We start from the raw sequence: 15,326 nt of genomic DNA, 5'->3' as shown, positions 1-15,326 counted from the left end.
TGGGGCTTTCTCCCCCCCACCCCCTCCCCCCCTTCGATCCCTGACCTTCTGGTCATTTGGAGCTTTTTCTATTTGGCGCTCCTGGCGCTCTTTTGCTCCTCAGGCTGAGGTGGCGTTCTATTTTAGCCCGGTCTCCTATCTCCCTATACTGGGGAAGTGGTGAAGAAGCGCTTTCTGGGTCTCCCCCCTCCCCTTTCCCACTCCGATGGCTTACTAAGTGAAGGGGTGCTCTCCGGGTCTCCCCTCTCCCCCATCCCCTGCTAGTTGCTTACTATCTTAGGCCCTCCCCCTCCCCCCCCCCCGCCCTCCCCCCTCCTCCTCTCCGGCAGACAAGATCATTATTGATTTTTTGGTATTGGGATGCCTAAGCTATTACAAAATTCTGGTATTTCCTCGATGAACCTCAGTCTTGCCGAAGTCCCATCTTTCCTCCCTATCAAACATGCTGGGAATCCCCAGTTGTACTGAATGTCTTGCTCTTGTAGGATCCCCAACAATGGTTTTAAACTTCTTCTTCTTTTTAACGTCTCTTGGGACAGGTCTTGGTAAATTTGGATATTATGTTGATCGTATTCCAATGGCGACTTCCCTCTCAAATTTCTCCAAAGTTGGTTTTTCTCTTCCCAACTTTCAAATCGCACAATAATGTCTCTTGGATAATCCTGTGATCTCTCTCTGGCTCGTCTTATCCTATGCGCTCGTTCTATTCTTAGGGGGGTCGTTGTTTCTCTTTCTAATATTGGGTTACAAATTTTCTTTATTATTTCTGGCAAGTCCTCAGTTTGTGCGGTATCTGGGACTCCGCGTATTCTAATGTTCTTCCTTCTATCTCTATTCTCCTGATCTTCTACTTTATACGCCTGTTCTCGTTGATTGATTTTTAATGCTTTTATTTCATCTTCTAGTTTTTTAACTGAGGTTACATTTGAGTCGACTTTTTTCTCTACTTCTTCAACTCTTTCCAATATATGCCCCATATTTTTCTCCATTCTTTCCATTTGCGATTTGATTGATCTTTCTAGGGCAGCGAACATTCCCTCCATTTCCCTTTTTGTTGGTAGGAGTGTCATATCCTGGGTTTCTTCCTTATTTCCCTGTTCTAATTCACTCTCTCCATCATGGTCAGATCTAGTCTCTAAAAATGTTTCTGAGAGTGTTTCTAAGTCTGCCAGTGTGTTGGTAGCCCCTTTTTTCTTGTCTCTCTTCTTATCTTTTTCTACCTGGCTTCCTCTACCCGTTAGTAGTTTTTCAACGGGCTGGTTATCTCCATTTGTCCCATGTGTCACATATTTACACATCGGGCCTGGGCTTTGACTTAACCGGGGAACCTTTGGGATTGCCCCCCCTTTCGCTCCCCTTCCCCTTGTGGTCATCTTACACCCCTCTTGGTTTTACAGTAATCTTGTTTACAACCACTCTTTACTGTGCCCGTGTTGCGCCCATAATATGCCAACCAGAGGTTTATAGACGTTTTATAATAATTTCGTTTTGACCCAGGGGGGCATACCAGTCTATGTGAACCCCCTTTCTCTCTCTAATAGAGGGGAGAAAAAAGCAAAAAGGGGGGGGGGGAGAGGACAGGGAAAAAAAAAAAAAAAAACAGAGCTCCGAGAGGTTTTTCTGTTTTTTTTTGAGATTGCAGAGCTGGCAGGGAGTTTTGGGGGTAATAACCCAAGAGGATCCTACTGAGTCCGTCACTTGAATAGGTCTCGCGTCTACACAGCACTTTTCTACTGAGTTGAGCTACACATTTTTTTTTTTTTTTTTTAACCGATGTTTCCCCTTTTTTTTTTTCCCAATGCCTATCAAAGCACTCTTTATCTCAGTGTATTTCCTTCAATAAGGTATTGCTGTGAGCCGTGAGGTTTACATCCGGCTGGCAGGCTTTTTAAGCGTGTTTCTCAAGAAATCTTGGGTGCCACATACATGTATATCCAATATGCCTTTTAGCTGTTCAGGTTGCATATAACATTTACTCGCGCGCACCCACTACTGCCTGTTTATTCTGTCTGAAACTTTCTCAAATTCTAATATAAATTGATTATCGAAGTGTCCCAGTGCTCAAATATCCAAATGTCCGCGTTATCGGAATAAAAAATAGAAATGGAAAATGGAGGTGACCTCCGACAGACAGATATAGATTATTCACCCTGGTGGTTATCTTGCTAAACACATGTCGCTTATGTCACCAATTTCTCCTCTTCATCCCAATCTCATAAGAAACATTAGCACCTCTATTGCAGGTATCTCATTGATAATAGTTCATGAGAGAAGCGTTGTACTCACCGCTCGTATGTGCTCATACTGATGAATATGGTGTGCTCACTGGTCCATTGCTTTTGAAAAGACCTTGAAGAAACAACTGGTGTAACATTTTTAAATCTTACCCGCTTGTTGGAGATCTTCTTGGAGCCAGCTCCTTACTTACACACATCTCTTTCTTTAGCTTTGGGATACTTGAGCTACGAGGTGCTGGGTCTCGTTCCTGTCAGCCTCTGCTCCCCATGTGGGGGCCCACATGCCGCGGTCCACCGCGACTTAGTACAGCTGTACGCGCACCCCAGAGAACGGGGGAGGGGGGGGCCGCCGAGCGCACGAGCTGCTCTGCTCTCACGAAGGGCTCAGTTCACCTCACCTCCCTCCCTGCAGCCCCTCCCGCTCTGTGTGTGCTGTGTGTTTGGGCTTTACGAGCGCCGTCCTCACCGCTCTGCGCTGCCAGCCTCAATCACCGCAACACAGGAAGAGCCGTCCACGCCGTCCACGCTGCAGGCCAGGAGAATCTCAGGCAGCCGGGATCCGAAAGAAGGGGGTGAATTTACAGCACCGGAACAGCATCTCTGAGCCGAGGGGGGGAGGTGATCAAGCGGGGAGAGGTCCGGGCCCCTCGCTTCCCTTCACGTCTCCACGTTCAGCGCAGGGTTGGAGAGCGAGGGCTCCCGTCTAGCAACTCCTCCGCTCCGACCGCGCCATTCCTAGACTCCTCCCTCCTGCATCATACCATCTAGGCATTTCCAAGTTCTACATATTTCTATTAACTGCAATCTTCATTTGAGATGCACGCTTATACCCACGGTGAATGTCCTGTCGTTACCATAAACCTATACTCTTAAAGTGATGTGTAAGTTTGACAGAATATGCTTAATAATTTATATATAAGACTTTGTGTACTACATGATTTGGTGCTTATGTACGTTTTCTTTTTTGAGTAGGCCATTTCTTTGCCATTAAGCCAAGGAAGTCCTGAAGAAGCAGGTTGTGAAACGTGTTGACCCCTTGGATCGCACAGCAAGGATAATTGGTGGCAATTAATTAATGTGGCCTACATTGTAAGTGAAAATAATTCTCTATATTTAAAAAAAAAAATTATTGCAATTTTGTAATAATATATATAATTTTTTTAATACGTCTGTGACCGTCTCTCTCTGGTACCAGTAAAGTCCGCAATATAGAATGTTTTTTTGGTAGATAGAAATATATGGATGTGGTACCTTTTAGCTAGCCGATTATTTTCTATATTTGCATATGAAAGTTTAAGAACCATCAAAGCTTGACCCAGTAGCATAGTTTGGGCTTACTGAGCCAGTCATGGACAGAATTCAGTTATAGACAGGCTGCCACAAAGTATGCAGTCAGAGCTAGATTTACATAGAAAACCAATGCACTGCAAAACTGACATGGAGGTCCCCTGTCATTACATAATTACAAAACATACAAATTTCACACAAATTAAAAAGCTGAAGTACTGTATATCCAATGTTTTCCAGTTTTGGATAGAGTAGGAATGGCTAACACACTTTATGTAGTTCACTGAGTCTCCCTAGAGGGGACAAAACATCAAAAAAGGCATTCTAACATCCCCCCACTCTAACCAAATAAAAAAGCTTGTATTTTAGATACAACTACCGTATTTTCCGGCGTATAAGACTAACGGGCGTATAAGACGACCCCCCTAATTCTCCAATGAAAACATTGTTTTTGGCTATAATCGCTGTATAAGACTACCCCCTTCCTCACATAGGGGTGCAGTCTCATAGCTCCGATCCAAGCCCAATCTCTGAAGGCAGCTCTGGAAGACTTGGATGGAGGTCTCTTCATGGTAGAGGTGAGCAGGCACTGCAGCAGATCCTCTTAGCTTCTCTCCTGATGGCTCTGGTCCCGGCAGGCTGAGGGTTCAGACCCCATCTATAGGTCTGCACTCTCCTGGCTTAGTTTGCCCAGAAAACGGCGACACTTCTGCCTCTAGGTGCAGCCACTTTTGGTAATTAAAGTCCACAGTCTACTAGCCTCCATTGGCAAGTACAGTGCAGAAAACGGTGATACTCTGCAGTATACAGCACTGAGCCAATCACGGCAAGCATTGTATTCTATTAATGAATACAAAGCCTGCTTGGATTGGCAGAGGCTGTGCCATCATCAGCCCGTGCTGCTCCAATCCGAGCAGGCTTAACAAGCCCTGTATTCAGCAATAGAGTGCATCGCCCACCAGGATTGGCTGAGCGGCGCATACTGTACATAACAGTATTACCGAGCACCCGGCGGGCTTCACATCCATCTGGCGGCCACTGCACCTGGCGTATAAGACGACCCCCGCTCTTTGGCAGTGTAATTAAGGTGTAAAAGGTCGTCTCATGCGCTGGAAAATACGGTAACCAAAATCTATATTTTCTTTTTATAACGGGTTTATTTAATAAGGCAGCACAGGGATGATATACAAAAGGTCTTGACGAATAACATTTAATCTGTTTACTCACCTCTGCGAGACACACTCGAGTGAGCCTTTTCTTCAGGGCTTGCACCCTCTTTAAGGCTCTCTTGGTGGTTAGGACAGGAACGCGCATCATAGGAGTTTTAATATTGGAGCTGGCAATTAACAGAATTTCTCTAAGCCTGTAAAAAAAAATATTAGGATAATTTCAAATACTCAGCGCATTGCTTAAACTGGTCAGTTATGTACAACCCCCATCCTCCCCATCACAACTTCTACAGTGTCAGAGCACTGCCTATTCGTTACTAAATCTCTTCTTTAAAACGTTAACATGTTAATGCTGTTTCAAAAGTAATTCTCAATTTATTTCGATCTACAGCTTTCATTAAAATACCTAGTGACCCTTCAAAAGAAGAACCAGGTTATATAGTGACAACAGTCACGGTCTCCCAATTGTACTCCTGAGTTGTCACCCTTCACTTCCAGTAGAGACTACAGAACAGCTGCTCTTAGCAACAACATACAACTTCCAATGGAGTAATTATAGACAACAAGTGATTGCAAAGAAGCTGCAGGTGATCAGAAGCAGAGACATTTAAAAATTAATAGGGCAAAAACAAAAACAAAAAAAGGTAAAAGTAAAAGCAAACCCTAACTAGATGGCTACCATGTGCATCAAACTGCCATGTTAGTTTCATTTACAAAATGATTGTGTTAGGAGATGGCTTGTTGCAAGTTCTCTCAGTGAACTATAGACCACAAGCCCGGTTACAGAGATAAGACGAGGGGTGTTCTATAGTCCAAGCACACCTCTTTATTCAAGATGAAAGCACTGCTCCTCCCTAGATTTAAAGTGAATGTAAACCCTTACATATACCCAATGAAGTGAACACCCTTAGATGATACACAGTGATAGAACAAATCCTCTTACATAAATTTTACATGTCGATCTGCTATCTTCAGCTTGCTATATGGTTTAGAAAGTGCACATCAGCGCACAGATGGGTGAATCCAGGAGACGCTAGCATGACGTGGTGCACGTGAAGCACGCACGTCTGAGGGAGCGGCGGCCCACGCTATGGATCTGACCTGGAGGAGGATGGAGGGACCTAGACCCGGCGGTGCTCCATGTGCAGCGATCGCGCCGCAGTGAGGGAGCTCACCGAGGGGCCAGCCCTCCTACAGCGGAAAAGACCAGCTTTCGCCGCCATCCGATAGCCTGCACCCTCCGCCCCCCCCCCCCCCCCCGTGCCTCTCCGGGAGACAGCAGATTAGCCACAAGACGGGCTGAATACAGGAAGCTCCCACTTGCAGCACTCCTGTCTGCTGCCTATCTCCCCCCTCTTCTCGGCAGTGAGTACAGGATATCCCATTGGTTGGGCAACTATAAGGTAATATGGATCCTATTCTTTCTATGTCTCCCCATAAGACCAGAACAGTGAAACCCATGGAGCAAGGACTAATACCCTGAAGGCTGGGGATAGGTATTAATAATGCTGGGATAATTTACCTTATTCCTAGTGGCCCTGCATATGCATACTGTTAACGTGTGGAAGTAATCAACAAGGATGAACTGAGTAACTGCTTATATTCTGCATAGCATAATAGTGGCTACAGTAGGAACATTGTACTGCACCAGTATTTTTCTCTGCCTCCCCCCCTCATATTGTACTTATATGTGAACTTAAGTATTCATAGCCCATAGGTTTATGGGGCCTCAGCTTAAACTCCGTTGATATAGATTTGGGTGGGAGAGCGGAAGTGTATCTGTTACCCCAGAGACATTACCTACCCCCGCAAACCATAATTAACTTGGTAAAGGGAGTTGTCCCGGAGCATGGGTGTGAACAGCAGGGGGCTTTGTATAAACTCTCTCAATTATAAAAAATAAGGCTGGCTATCAATTAAAAAATAAAAACAAAAAAAAAACGCGGGTGCAAGGTGTAAACGTCTCAGCTTATCAGGAGACTTCTGTTCCCACCCTTGAAAGGAGCTGCCAAATTACGGGGGGGCTGAACGGAGGCATTAGCAGGGGCACCTGTGAAGTTTTTACCCCCCGGGTTCGGCCTGGCCCATCGGGCAGGTTTATTTTGTTTGCCCAGGGCATCAGAAACCTGAGAAGCGGAGAGCAATCTTGGGGGGGATCGTGGGTAGTCCGCCTTATTATACTCTAGAGGAATACGCCGAGAATCCCTCAAGAAAGGGTTTTTTTTTTTTTTTTTTTTTTGAATTAGGGAGTGCAACACTCCTAAAAATAGAGAGAGGCTGACCTTCCTCCCCAATGCCCATCTGAGGATAACGGGCCAATCCCCGGAACCCCTAATAACTTCTGTTAATGTCGGGTGGCAATTTCTGACTAAGGAAAAAAAAAAAAAAAAAAAAAAAACCTTTCCTACCCTTAGGAACTCATGCCTCAGTGAGCAACAAAAACTGCCCTGCCCTGAAAAAAAAAAAAAAAAAAGGGAGGGGGGTGCGAGACCCCTCACGTTCCGCTCAAACTGGGGAAACGCATCAGAGCGACAAGGAAACATATAATGAATAAATCAACAAGGGGGGCTGCTTCGAAAGCCCCAAAGGATATCCCCTCCCCCACTACGATTAGACACTACATGACACCGGGCGGGAGCTCAAAGAGCCCAGGTCCAATTAAAAAAACAGAAAAAATGGGGGTAAACAAAAAGGGAGGAGGGGGGGCAGCATCCCCAATAGCAGATACCTTAACAGAATTGGAGCATGTAGCTAGCCAAGTGGAAGAACATAGCTTGGACTCTCACATCCCAACTACGGGCGAAATGGCGGCAATGTTAAAGGGATTGGAGAATGTTATAAAAGAGGAAATCAGTACATTGAGAACGGACTTATTTCATATTTTGGAACGGGTAGAGGAGGCCGAGAAAAAAATAGAAAAACAGGACCGGGATTTAAATGAATTGAAAATTCAACATTTGGCTATGAAACAAAATCAGAGATGGCTGCAATATCGTCTCGAAGACCAAGAGAACCGCAATAGAAGGCAAAATTTAAGATTACGTTCTGTCAAGGAGGAGAAGGGCGAAGACTTGAGGTAAATTCTCGATGATTTGCTCCTCCCCCTCCTTGATAATGCCTCGGAAGGTCCCCTCAAAATAGAACGGGTCCATCGTGTGGGGAGGATGAGGGAGGGAGGAGGGAATTGGCACAGGGATATAATTGTGAGGTTTAGACATTTTGAAGACAAAGAGAGAATTTGGACAAAATTGAGAAGAAAACCTCCCTTATCCTATGATGGCAGGGAGATCCAGATCTTCACGGATCTGGCCTGGGAAACCCTGGCCAGAAGAAGACACCTAAAACTTCTTTTGGAACAGATGCGCCAACTCAACATAAACTACCAATGGGGCTTTCCGGCCTGCTTGATAGGGCACAAAGAGGGAGTGTCAGCGAAATTAATATTCCCCGAGGAACTTGCAGGATTCTGCCATAAATTGGACATGCCGGTCATAGAACTGCCAGGATGGGTGGAATAGTTGTTAGATAATAGCCCGCCCATAGGGGCGGTTGTGAACGTGGCGACTCTACAGGATGGGGGGGGGGAGAGAGGGTCGGGGGGTGAATAAAGAAGGGCACAAGGAGGGCAGATCCATAACCCCTCCCACATAAGATCTGGCCCTGTGAGAACAGGAGGGAGGGGCGTGGGGTGTCACACCTCATCCACAAGAACCGATGGGTAGGGGATACCAAGGATCCCTACGGTTCAGGGGCAATGATCTGGCCTGGGTAGGGGGGGGCGGGGGGGGGGAAGTGGAGGGGAGGGGGGTGGGAAGGGGATTATGGCTCCCAGGGATCAGCCTGAAAAGTCTTGTTTGCTTAAGGAGGGGACTTAGTTATGGGAAATGACAGAAGTAAAATTTTTATCCTATAATGTAAAGGGATTAAACTCTGTAGGTAAAAGACTAAAGGTCTTAGCAGAGATTGAACAACTAAGAGCGGATGTAGTGTTTATCCAAGAATCTCACCTGACCCTGGATGCTAATATTAAGCTTTACTCCCCGGCATACCCCAATTGGTTCTACAGCGACTCCATCTCAAAACGTGCAAGGGGAGTTGCAATTGGGTTTACAAGAGGGCTCGGGTTTACCTTGGAGGCAAGGATGACTGACCCAGATGGGAGATTCTTGTTTCTCAAAATAAGGATTGAAAATATTATTTACACCTTAGCCAATATATACGCCCCTAACGCACACCCAACCCAATATCTAAATAAAACTCTGGGAAAATTGAACAACTTTGCCGAGGGATTTACTATCCTGATGGGGGATTTAAACTTTGTTTTGAATCCAACAGAAGATAGTACGTTCCGTGGGAGGGAGACAAAAAATGTACATTTACAGAGAATCAAACATAAGCTCCATGACTGTCAACTAGTAGATGTCTGGCGGATTAACCATCCAAATGAACATGACTACACATTTTTCTCCCCCCCCCACGGAACATACTCCAGGATCGATTACATCCTGGCGGACCACAGGTTGATTGACGCTATTACGGAGACAGAAATTGGAATTATGACTATATCGGACCATGCCCCTGTCTCTATGAAAATTTCATTAACTACGCAAAGGAGACAGCGGCCGATGTGGCGCCTGGATGATAGCCTGATCCACGATGGAGGGGGAAGTAGGGTGGAGGCAGAATTAAAACAATTCTTCCGCACGAATGACACAGAGGGGATTACCAGCGCAACCCTCTGGGAGACGCATAAAGCCTTTATTAGAGGGATCTTAATTGCCGAGGGTGCAAAAAAAAAAAAAAGAGAGAAAAAGCAAAGCTATCACCCTAAGGAAAGAGATAGAGACCCTGGAACACGAACACAAAGCGCTGAGATCAAAAGCGACCTACCATAATTTAATTCTAAAAAGAGACGCACTCAAGGAGATCATGGAACAAGAAGCAAGGTATAAACTTAACTGCATCACCAAAGAGAGGTACATATGGGGAAACAAACCAAGTAAATTTTTAGCTAAAATGGCTCAAAAAAAGAAAGCTAGGAATTATATCGAGAAAATTAAGGGTAAAGATGGGAAATTGGTTCACGCAACTTGCGAAATCGCGGACACATTTAAAAAATATTACGAGGACCTATATACAATAAAACACCCAGGTCGGCAAGCAGGGGAAAGGGAGGAGGAGACCCGAGAGTTCCTTGATAATGCAGGACTTCCTAGATTAGAGGAGGTGGAAAGCCTGACCATGGATCGGCCCATAACCGAGGATGAAATAAAAAGGGCCATAAATTCCACCACTGGTGGAAAGAGCCCAGGACCGGACGGGTTTTCCACCTTCTATTATAAGAGATTTAGTAACATCCTGATACCGAGGCTGTGTAATTATTTTAATGGATTGGGATCGGAATTTGAAACTAGTAGTGGAGCTATAGCAGCAGTGGTTGCAATAATTTTGAAGGAAGGCAAGGATAGTTCTCTAAAAAAAAAAAAGAAAAAAGAAAAAAGAAAAAAAAAAAAAAAAAAAAAAAAAAAGAAAGTGCACATCATGTTAAAAAATGTTTTTCCTGTTCAGCACTGAGAGTGAAGTCTGGGCATACACAGTGTGACAGCTGATTGGAGGAAAGGAACCCCGCTTCACATAGACAGAGGAAGGAAGCTGTGCTGTGAACAGATCAGCTCTCTGCCAATTTATTTATAGCACCCACCCCGACACAAATTTCAGGCTGGTTTTATCTCGGTTGTCGGATAACAGAAGAATAGAGCAGCAGAAAGACACGGGACTTGGGGCTTTGGAGAGAGATAAGTAAGCACTACAGATATATGTGCTTAGGTCAAAATTCATGAATCGGGTTTATGTGCACTTTAATACAGCATGTGGGGGTTGCTGCTGACTTTTAATATAACACTTACCTGTCCAGGGATGCCACGATGTCTACACCCCTAGCAGATTTGTCAATCAGTATCGGTGCAGGTGCCTACTGTGCATGTGTGAGTGCCGCTTTCTGAATGGTCCCACTGTCTTACGAGACCGCTGTGTGTCCCATAAGGCACCGGGAAAAGGGGGAAGGGCTGGAAATGTCATGGATCACAGTGTGGCGATCTTACCCAAAAGTGGGAGTGGATACCCTTTAAAAACAGGTACCCACTCCCGGCAAAAAGTGCCAAATGTGGCCGCCGAGGGGGAGGGTGGGGACAAGCGGAGCTTCCCCTTTTGAGTGGAGCTTTGCTTTAAGCAAGGCAGTTGCATAAGGCAGTTGTGCAATCTAACAAAAAAAGCTGATTAAGTGTCGGTCACAGACCCATAGGCGGTCCCCTACCCTTGATTCATTACGAAAGATCAATTGGATCTGCAAAAGCTTATCCTTAATTAGCTGGAAGTGTGCAAAGCCTGGAGTGTTTAGCCACGGTTTCCAAATTCTTGTACACTTTTTAGGGGCATTTTGATGCTGGTAAGTTTTTTTCTGTATTATCATAGCGTTAACCTGGGGAATCCACTATCAGAGAGTGGTGGAGTGTGGGGAAAGCCCCAACCGGGCAATCTGCTTACGAGCAACATAAAGGGAGACATAAAACAGTAGTTTAGATAGGAGGTAAATAAAACTCATCTAGGGCACCCAGGAGACAGACCATCGAGTCATACCATATAGAGGTGGCAAATACTGAAGAAATAGTGACAACAGTATCTAAACAGTATCTAAACAGTTTTGGACATTTTCAGAACATATGTATTAGATTGCCTCTTCAGCATTGCACTTGGGGCAGAGGTGTGCCCTTATCTGCCCCATTTATAAAGCTTTGCAGGTGCCCTGTAGACAAGATACAAAAAAAAAAAAAAAAAAAAAGATAGCTTTTGAGATCCCTATACGGACAGAAGAGGAATGAGGAGTGCAGAGAATTTTTGTGTGACCGTGTGTATGCAAGCCAAGCTTGAGTGGAATTCCGTCGGAAAAACCATCCAATGTTTTTCCGACGGAAAATCCGATAGTGTGTACGCAGCATTAGGCTCCATGCACACTGGCTTAAAAAAACGTTGCTTCTACAGGAGTTTTGTGTTCTGCCTGTGGGAGCAGCTCAATGTAATCATATATGTCCATGCACAGTAGGACGTTTAGAGGCATATTTTGAGCTCAATGTTTAGAGGCAGGAAGAAAAAAAAACCTTCTGGTTAGCATTTCTGATTGGAGCAGAAAAAAAAAAAACTCTTTAATGCTCCATGCACACTGAAGCTAAAAAAAAAGCTATAAAAAAACGCCAGTAGCTTTGCAGGGAGCCTTTCAATGTTTTTTAGCTTTTTTGCAATAGCTTTACTCAGTGTAGCTTTTTTTTTTTTTTTCTTTTTCCAATGGATTAAAAAAGGCTAAAAAAACGCTGGTGCCAGCAGTTTTGAGCGTTCATGAGCGTTTCTCGTCTTTTAGCGGTTTTTCCCACCGAAAAACGGCACTTTGAACGCAAATTTCGGGCGTTCAGAAAAAAGCCAATAAACTCATTAACACTAAAAAACGGCCAGGTGTGCACGGGCACATAGGCTAACATAGAGTTCAGTTTAGGGTTGTCCCGATAACACTTTTTTTAGGACCGAGTACAAGTACTGATACTTTTTTTCCATGTACTCGCCGATACCAACTACCGATACTTTTTTTTAAATGCAGCCTTGTGTCCCCAAATGCAGCCATGTCCCTAAATTCAGCCATGTCCCTAAATTCAGCCATGTCCCTAATGCAGCCAAGTCCCTAATGCAGCCAAGTCCCTAATGCAGCCAAGTCCCTAATGCAGCCAAGTCCCTAATACAGCCATGTCCCTAGATGCAGCCTTGTGTCCCCTAAGAGAAAGCCAAGTCCCGTCCCGTCCCCCCCCGCGGCCGACATCTAGTTAATTTGCGCTTGGGGAACACAACAGCTTTCATTTGAATAGCCATGTGTTCCCCGCCGTGCCTCGTCATGTATAGACACTCCCCCTGGCCCGGGCACTTTGATAGACAGATCACCCGTCCAATCCTGGGACGGGTGATCTGTCTATCAAAGTTTCTGGGCAAGGGAAGTGTCTATACATGAGGCGCGGCGGGGGGGACGGGGGACGGACTGGACTTGGCTTCGTCTTAGGGGACTAGGCGGCAGCGGCTCTCCTCTCCTCCATACGAGGACTGCTCTGCTCCGCTCCCTCTCCACCCACACTCCATCCCCTCTCTACCAGCTCTCCGGGGGAAAAAAAAAAAAAAGTATCAGGGCAGGCATCGGGAGCATTTGCGCGAGTACAAGTACTAGTATCGGTATCGGGACAACCCTAGTTCAGTTTATGGGCTTTAAAAGAAAAAGCCAATAAACTGCAGTTTATCAGCTTCAGTGTGCATGGAGCCTTAAACTTTGTACAAAAAATGCTCTATATGAGAACAGACTTTATTTTAACCCAGTGTGCATGGAGTCTCGAAGTGAGGCAACAATCTCTATTCCAAACACATAATAACTCCAAGATTCACAGCCTGCCTCACATTTTATGACTGGACTGTAAAAAGCAAGCCATAGCAAACACAGCCGAGTATAAACGGAGAGCTTTCCTATATAATCTGACTCCACTGTGTAAAGAGACATCAGGAAAGTGAATTATGGCGGGAATGTGTGGAAATTACAATACAGATGATGAATAGAGGCTTTCACTACACCACTCACCTGGGAATACCCAACGTGACATTCATTTCTCCTCTGCCAGCAAAGTGGAAAGTGTTTAGTGTCATTTGTGTAGATGGCTCCCCGATACTCTGAGCTGCCAGAAGCCCCACGGCCTCCCCGGGATCACACAGCGCTCTCTGCCACTTCAGCTGCAGCAACGTCCTCAATCTGCAGGCACAAAAAAGGGGATTTTAGTCATCACCATAAAATCATTTTCTTAAGGAAACTTTGAAACTAGGAGTAGCAATCGATTGCCCAAGCAGCTTCCACATCACTTAACACCTCTATTATAGAGGCAAACTAGAAGGCCCTTTTCAGATGGTACATGGTGCCGACCAGACTGGCTACATATATTTTGGGAGCTTCTCCAAAGTGCTTTCGAGGCTGTGGGCAAGATGGAACGACAAACAATAAAACCTTGGTTTGAGAGCGTTTTGAAAGACAAGCACATTTTTCCTAATATAAGAGAAGCGTCATGTCACAACTAAGTATAAAATAGAAGAAAGGCGCCTCTAAATGTAACAATATGGTTACATTTACTGAAGGTACAACATTTAGAAACTCACATGGTTGATGATTAATGATGACAGGCACATCCAAGTATGCAGGGATCCGGGGGTAAAGCTGTTCACATAAACCATTCTCCTCACCGCCATTGATGTCGTCCCTTCCACGAGTGGTTTAAGCCTCGCTTTCAAAACGCTCTACTGCAGGGTAGTCTTCCCGGTCACGATTGCAGATTGATAGCCGTGAAGAGGATGGTCTATGTGGATCGCTTTACTCCTGCATACTTAGATGTGCCTCCTTTAATCATCAACCATGCGAGTTGGTAAATGTTGTACCTTCATTAAATGTAACCATATTGCTACACTTAGAGGCACCTCTCCTCTCTTTTATACTCTGTAGCTCCTGCTGGATTTTGCTTCTAATCCACTTGTGGAGGCTTCCATTTGTGGATGGACATTTTATGGTTACAGTGGAACCTCGGATTGTGAGTAACGAGGTTTAACGAGCGTTTCGCAATACGAACACTGTATTTCTAAAAATCATAACTCAGTTTGCGAGTGTTGTCTCGGAAAACAAGCAGAATTCAGGCCAAAGTGATGTGCAGTACTGCTTTTGGCCTGAGGTGGGGGGTGGTTCAGATTGCAGCCGGTCGTCGCTCGGAAATGCATGGAAAGGCCCGAGGATAGTTCGGCTGACCTCGGAAAGGCTCGTGAACAGAGTCTTCCCGAGGTCAGCCGAACAGTGTTTGGGCCTTTTGGGCCGTTTCTGAAGCTCTCCGCCCCCCCCCGCCTCTGGCCGCATGTGGTATTGCATGCCATTGAAGTCAATGCGGATTTTTTTTTTTTTCATTTAGTTCAATGGGGAAACTTACTTTGATAAGTGAGTACTTTGGATTACGAGCATTCTCCTGGAATGGATTAGGCTCGCAATCCAAGGTTTCACTGTATACAACTTATCACATTGCTATAATCTTTTTATATGGACTATAACCTGAAGGACTTATGAATAAATGGTTGTGTAACGAATCATCTGAGTTTCTATTATTTCTTATGGGAAAATTTGCTTTGATATACAAGTGCTTTGGATTACAAGCATGTTTCTGGAATGAATTATGCTCACAATCCAATTTTTTACTGTACCATAAATGGTGGCAATGCCCCAAGGTGTGACGATTTTAGATAAGGGTGTACAACTTTATTTTTACCCTTACCCAAATCAATCTCATTGAATCTCCTAAACCTGCCCTGTTGGGGTTTAAAGTTGAGGCATCAAAAAAACAGAGAAGGCTTCTAATTTTCATATTAATTTCTGCCAGAATCACTATAGCCCCAGGACGACGTCATCTGTGACAAAATGGCGTAGGGAAGTGGACATTAATAGGGCATTATTAACCCCTTTTTGTGATTCAGATGCATGTCCTTGATTTCACATGCCATAATATTGTAATATCATCAGTCTACAAGGAGG

General features: G+C 44.9%; 1 protein-coding gene across 1 annotated transcript in view; it reads right to left on the bottom strand.

Moving 5' to 3' along the window:
- Positions 1 to 15,326, bottom strand: part of POLR1A (RNA polymerase I subunit A) — a 178,089-nt gene that overhangs the window by 53,671 nt on the left and 109,092 nt on the right. The window contains exons 25-26 of the mRNA XM_040335240.1: positions 13,353 to 13,520; positions 4,752 to 4,887 (exon numbers count right to left, since the gene is read on the bottom strand). Of these exons, the coding sequence (XP_040191174.1) occupies positions 4,752 to 4,887; positions 13,353 to 13,520 (304 nt within the window). The remainder of the gene's footprint in view (positions 1 to 4,751; positions 4,888 to 13,352; positions 13,521 to 15,326) is intronic.

The sequence above is a fragment of the Rana temporaria genome, chromosome 1, assembly GCF_905171775.1.
Source record: "Rana temporaria chromosome 1, aRanTem1.1, whole genome shotgun sequence".
NCBI classification, from domain to species: Eukaryota; Metazoa; Chordata; class Amphibia; order Anura; family Ranidae; genus Rana; species Rana temporaria.
This window is presented reverse-complemented; position numbering and strand designations above follow the sequence as displayed.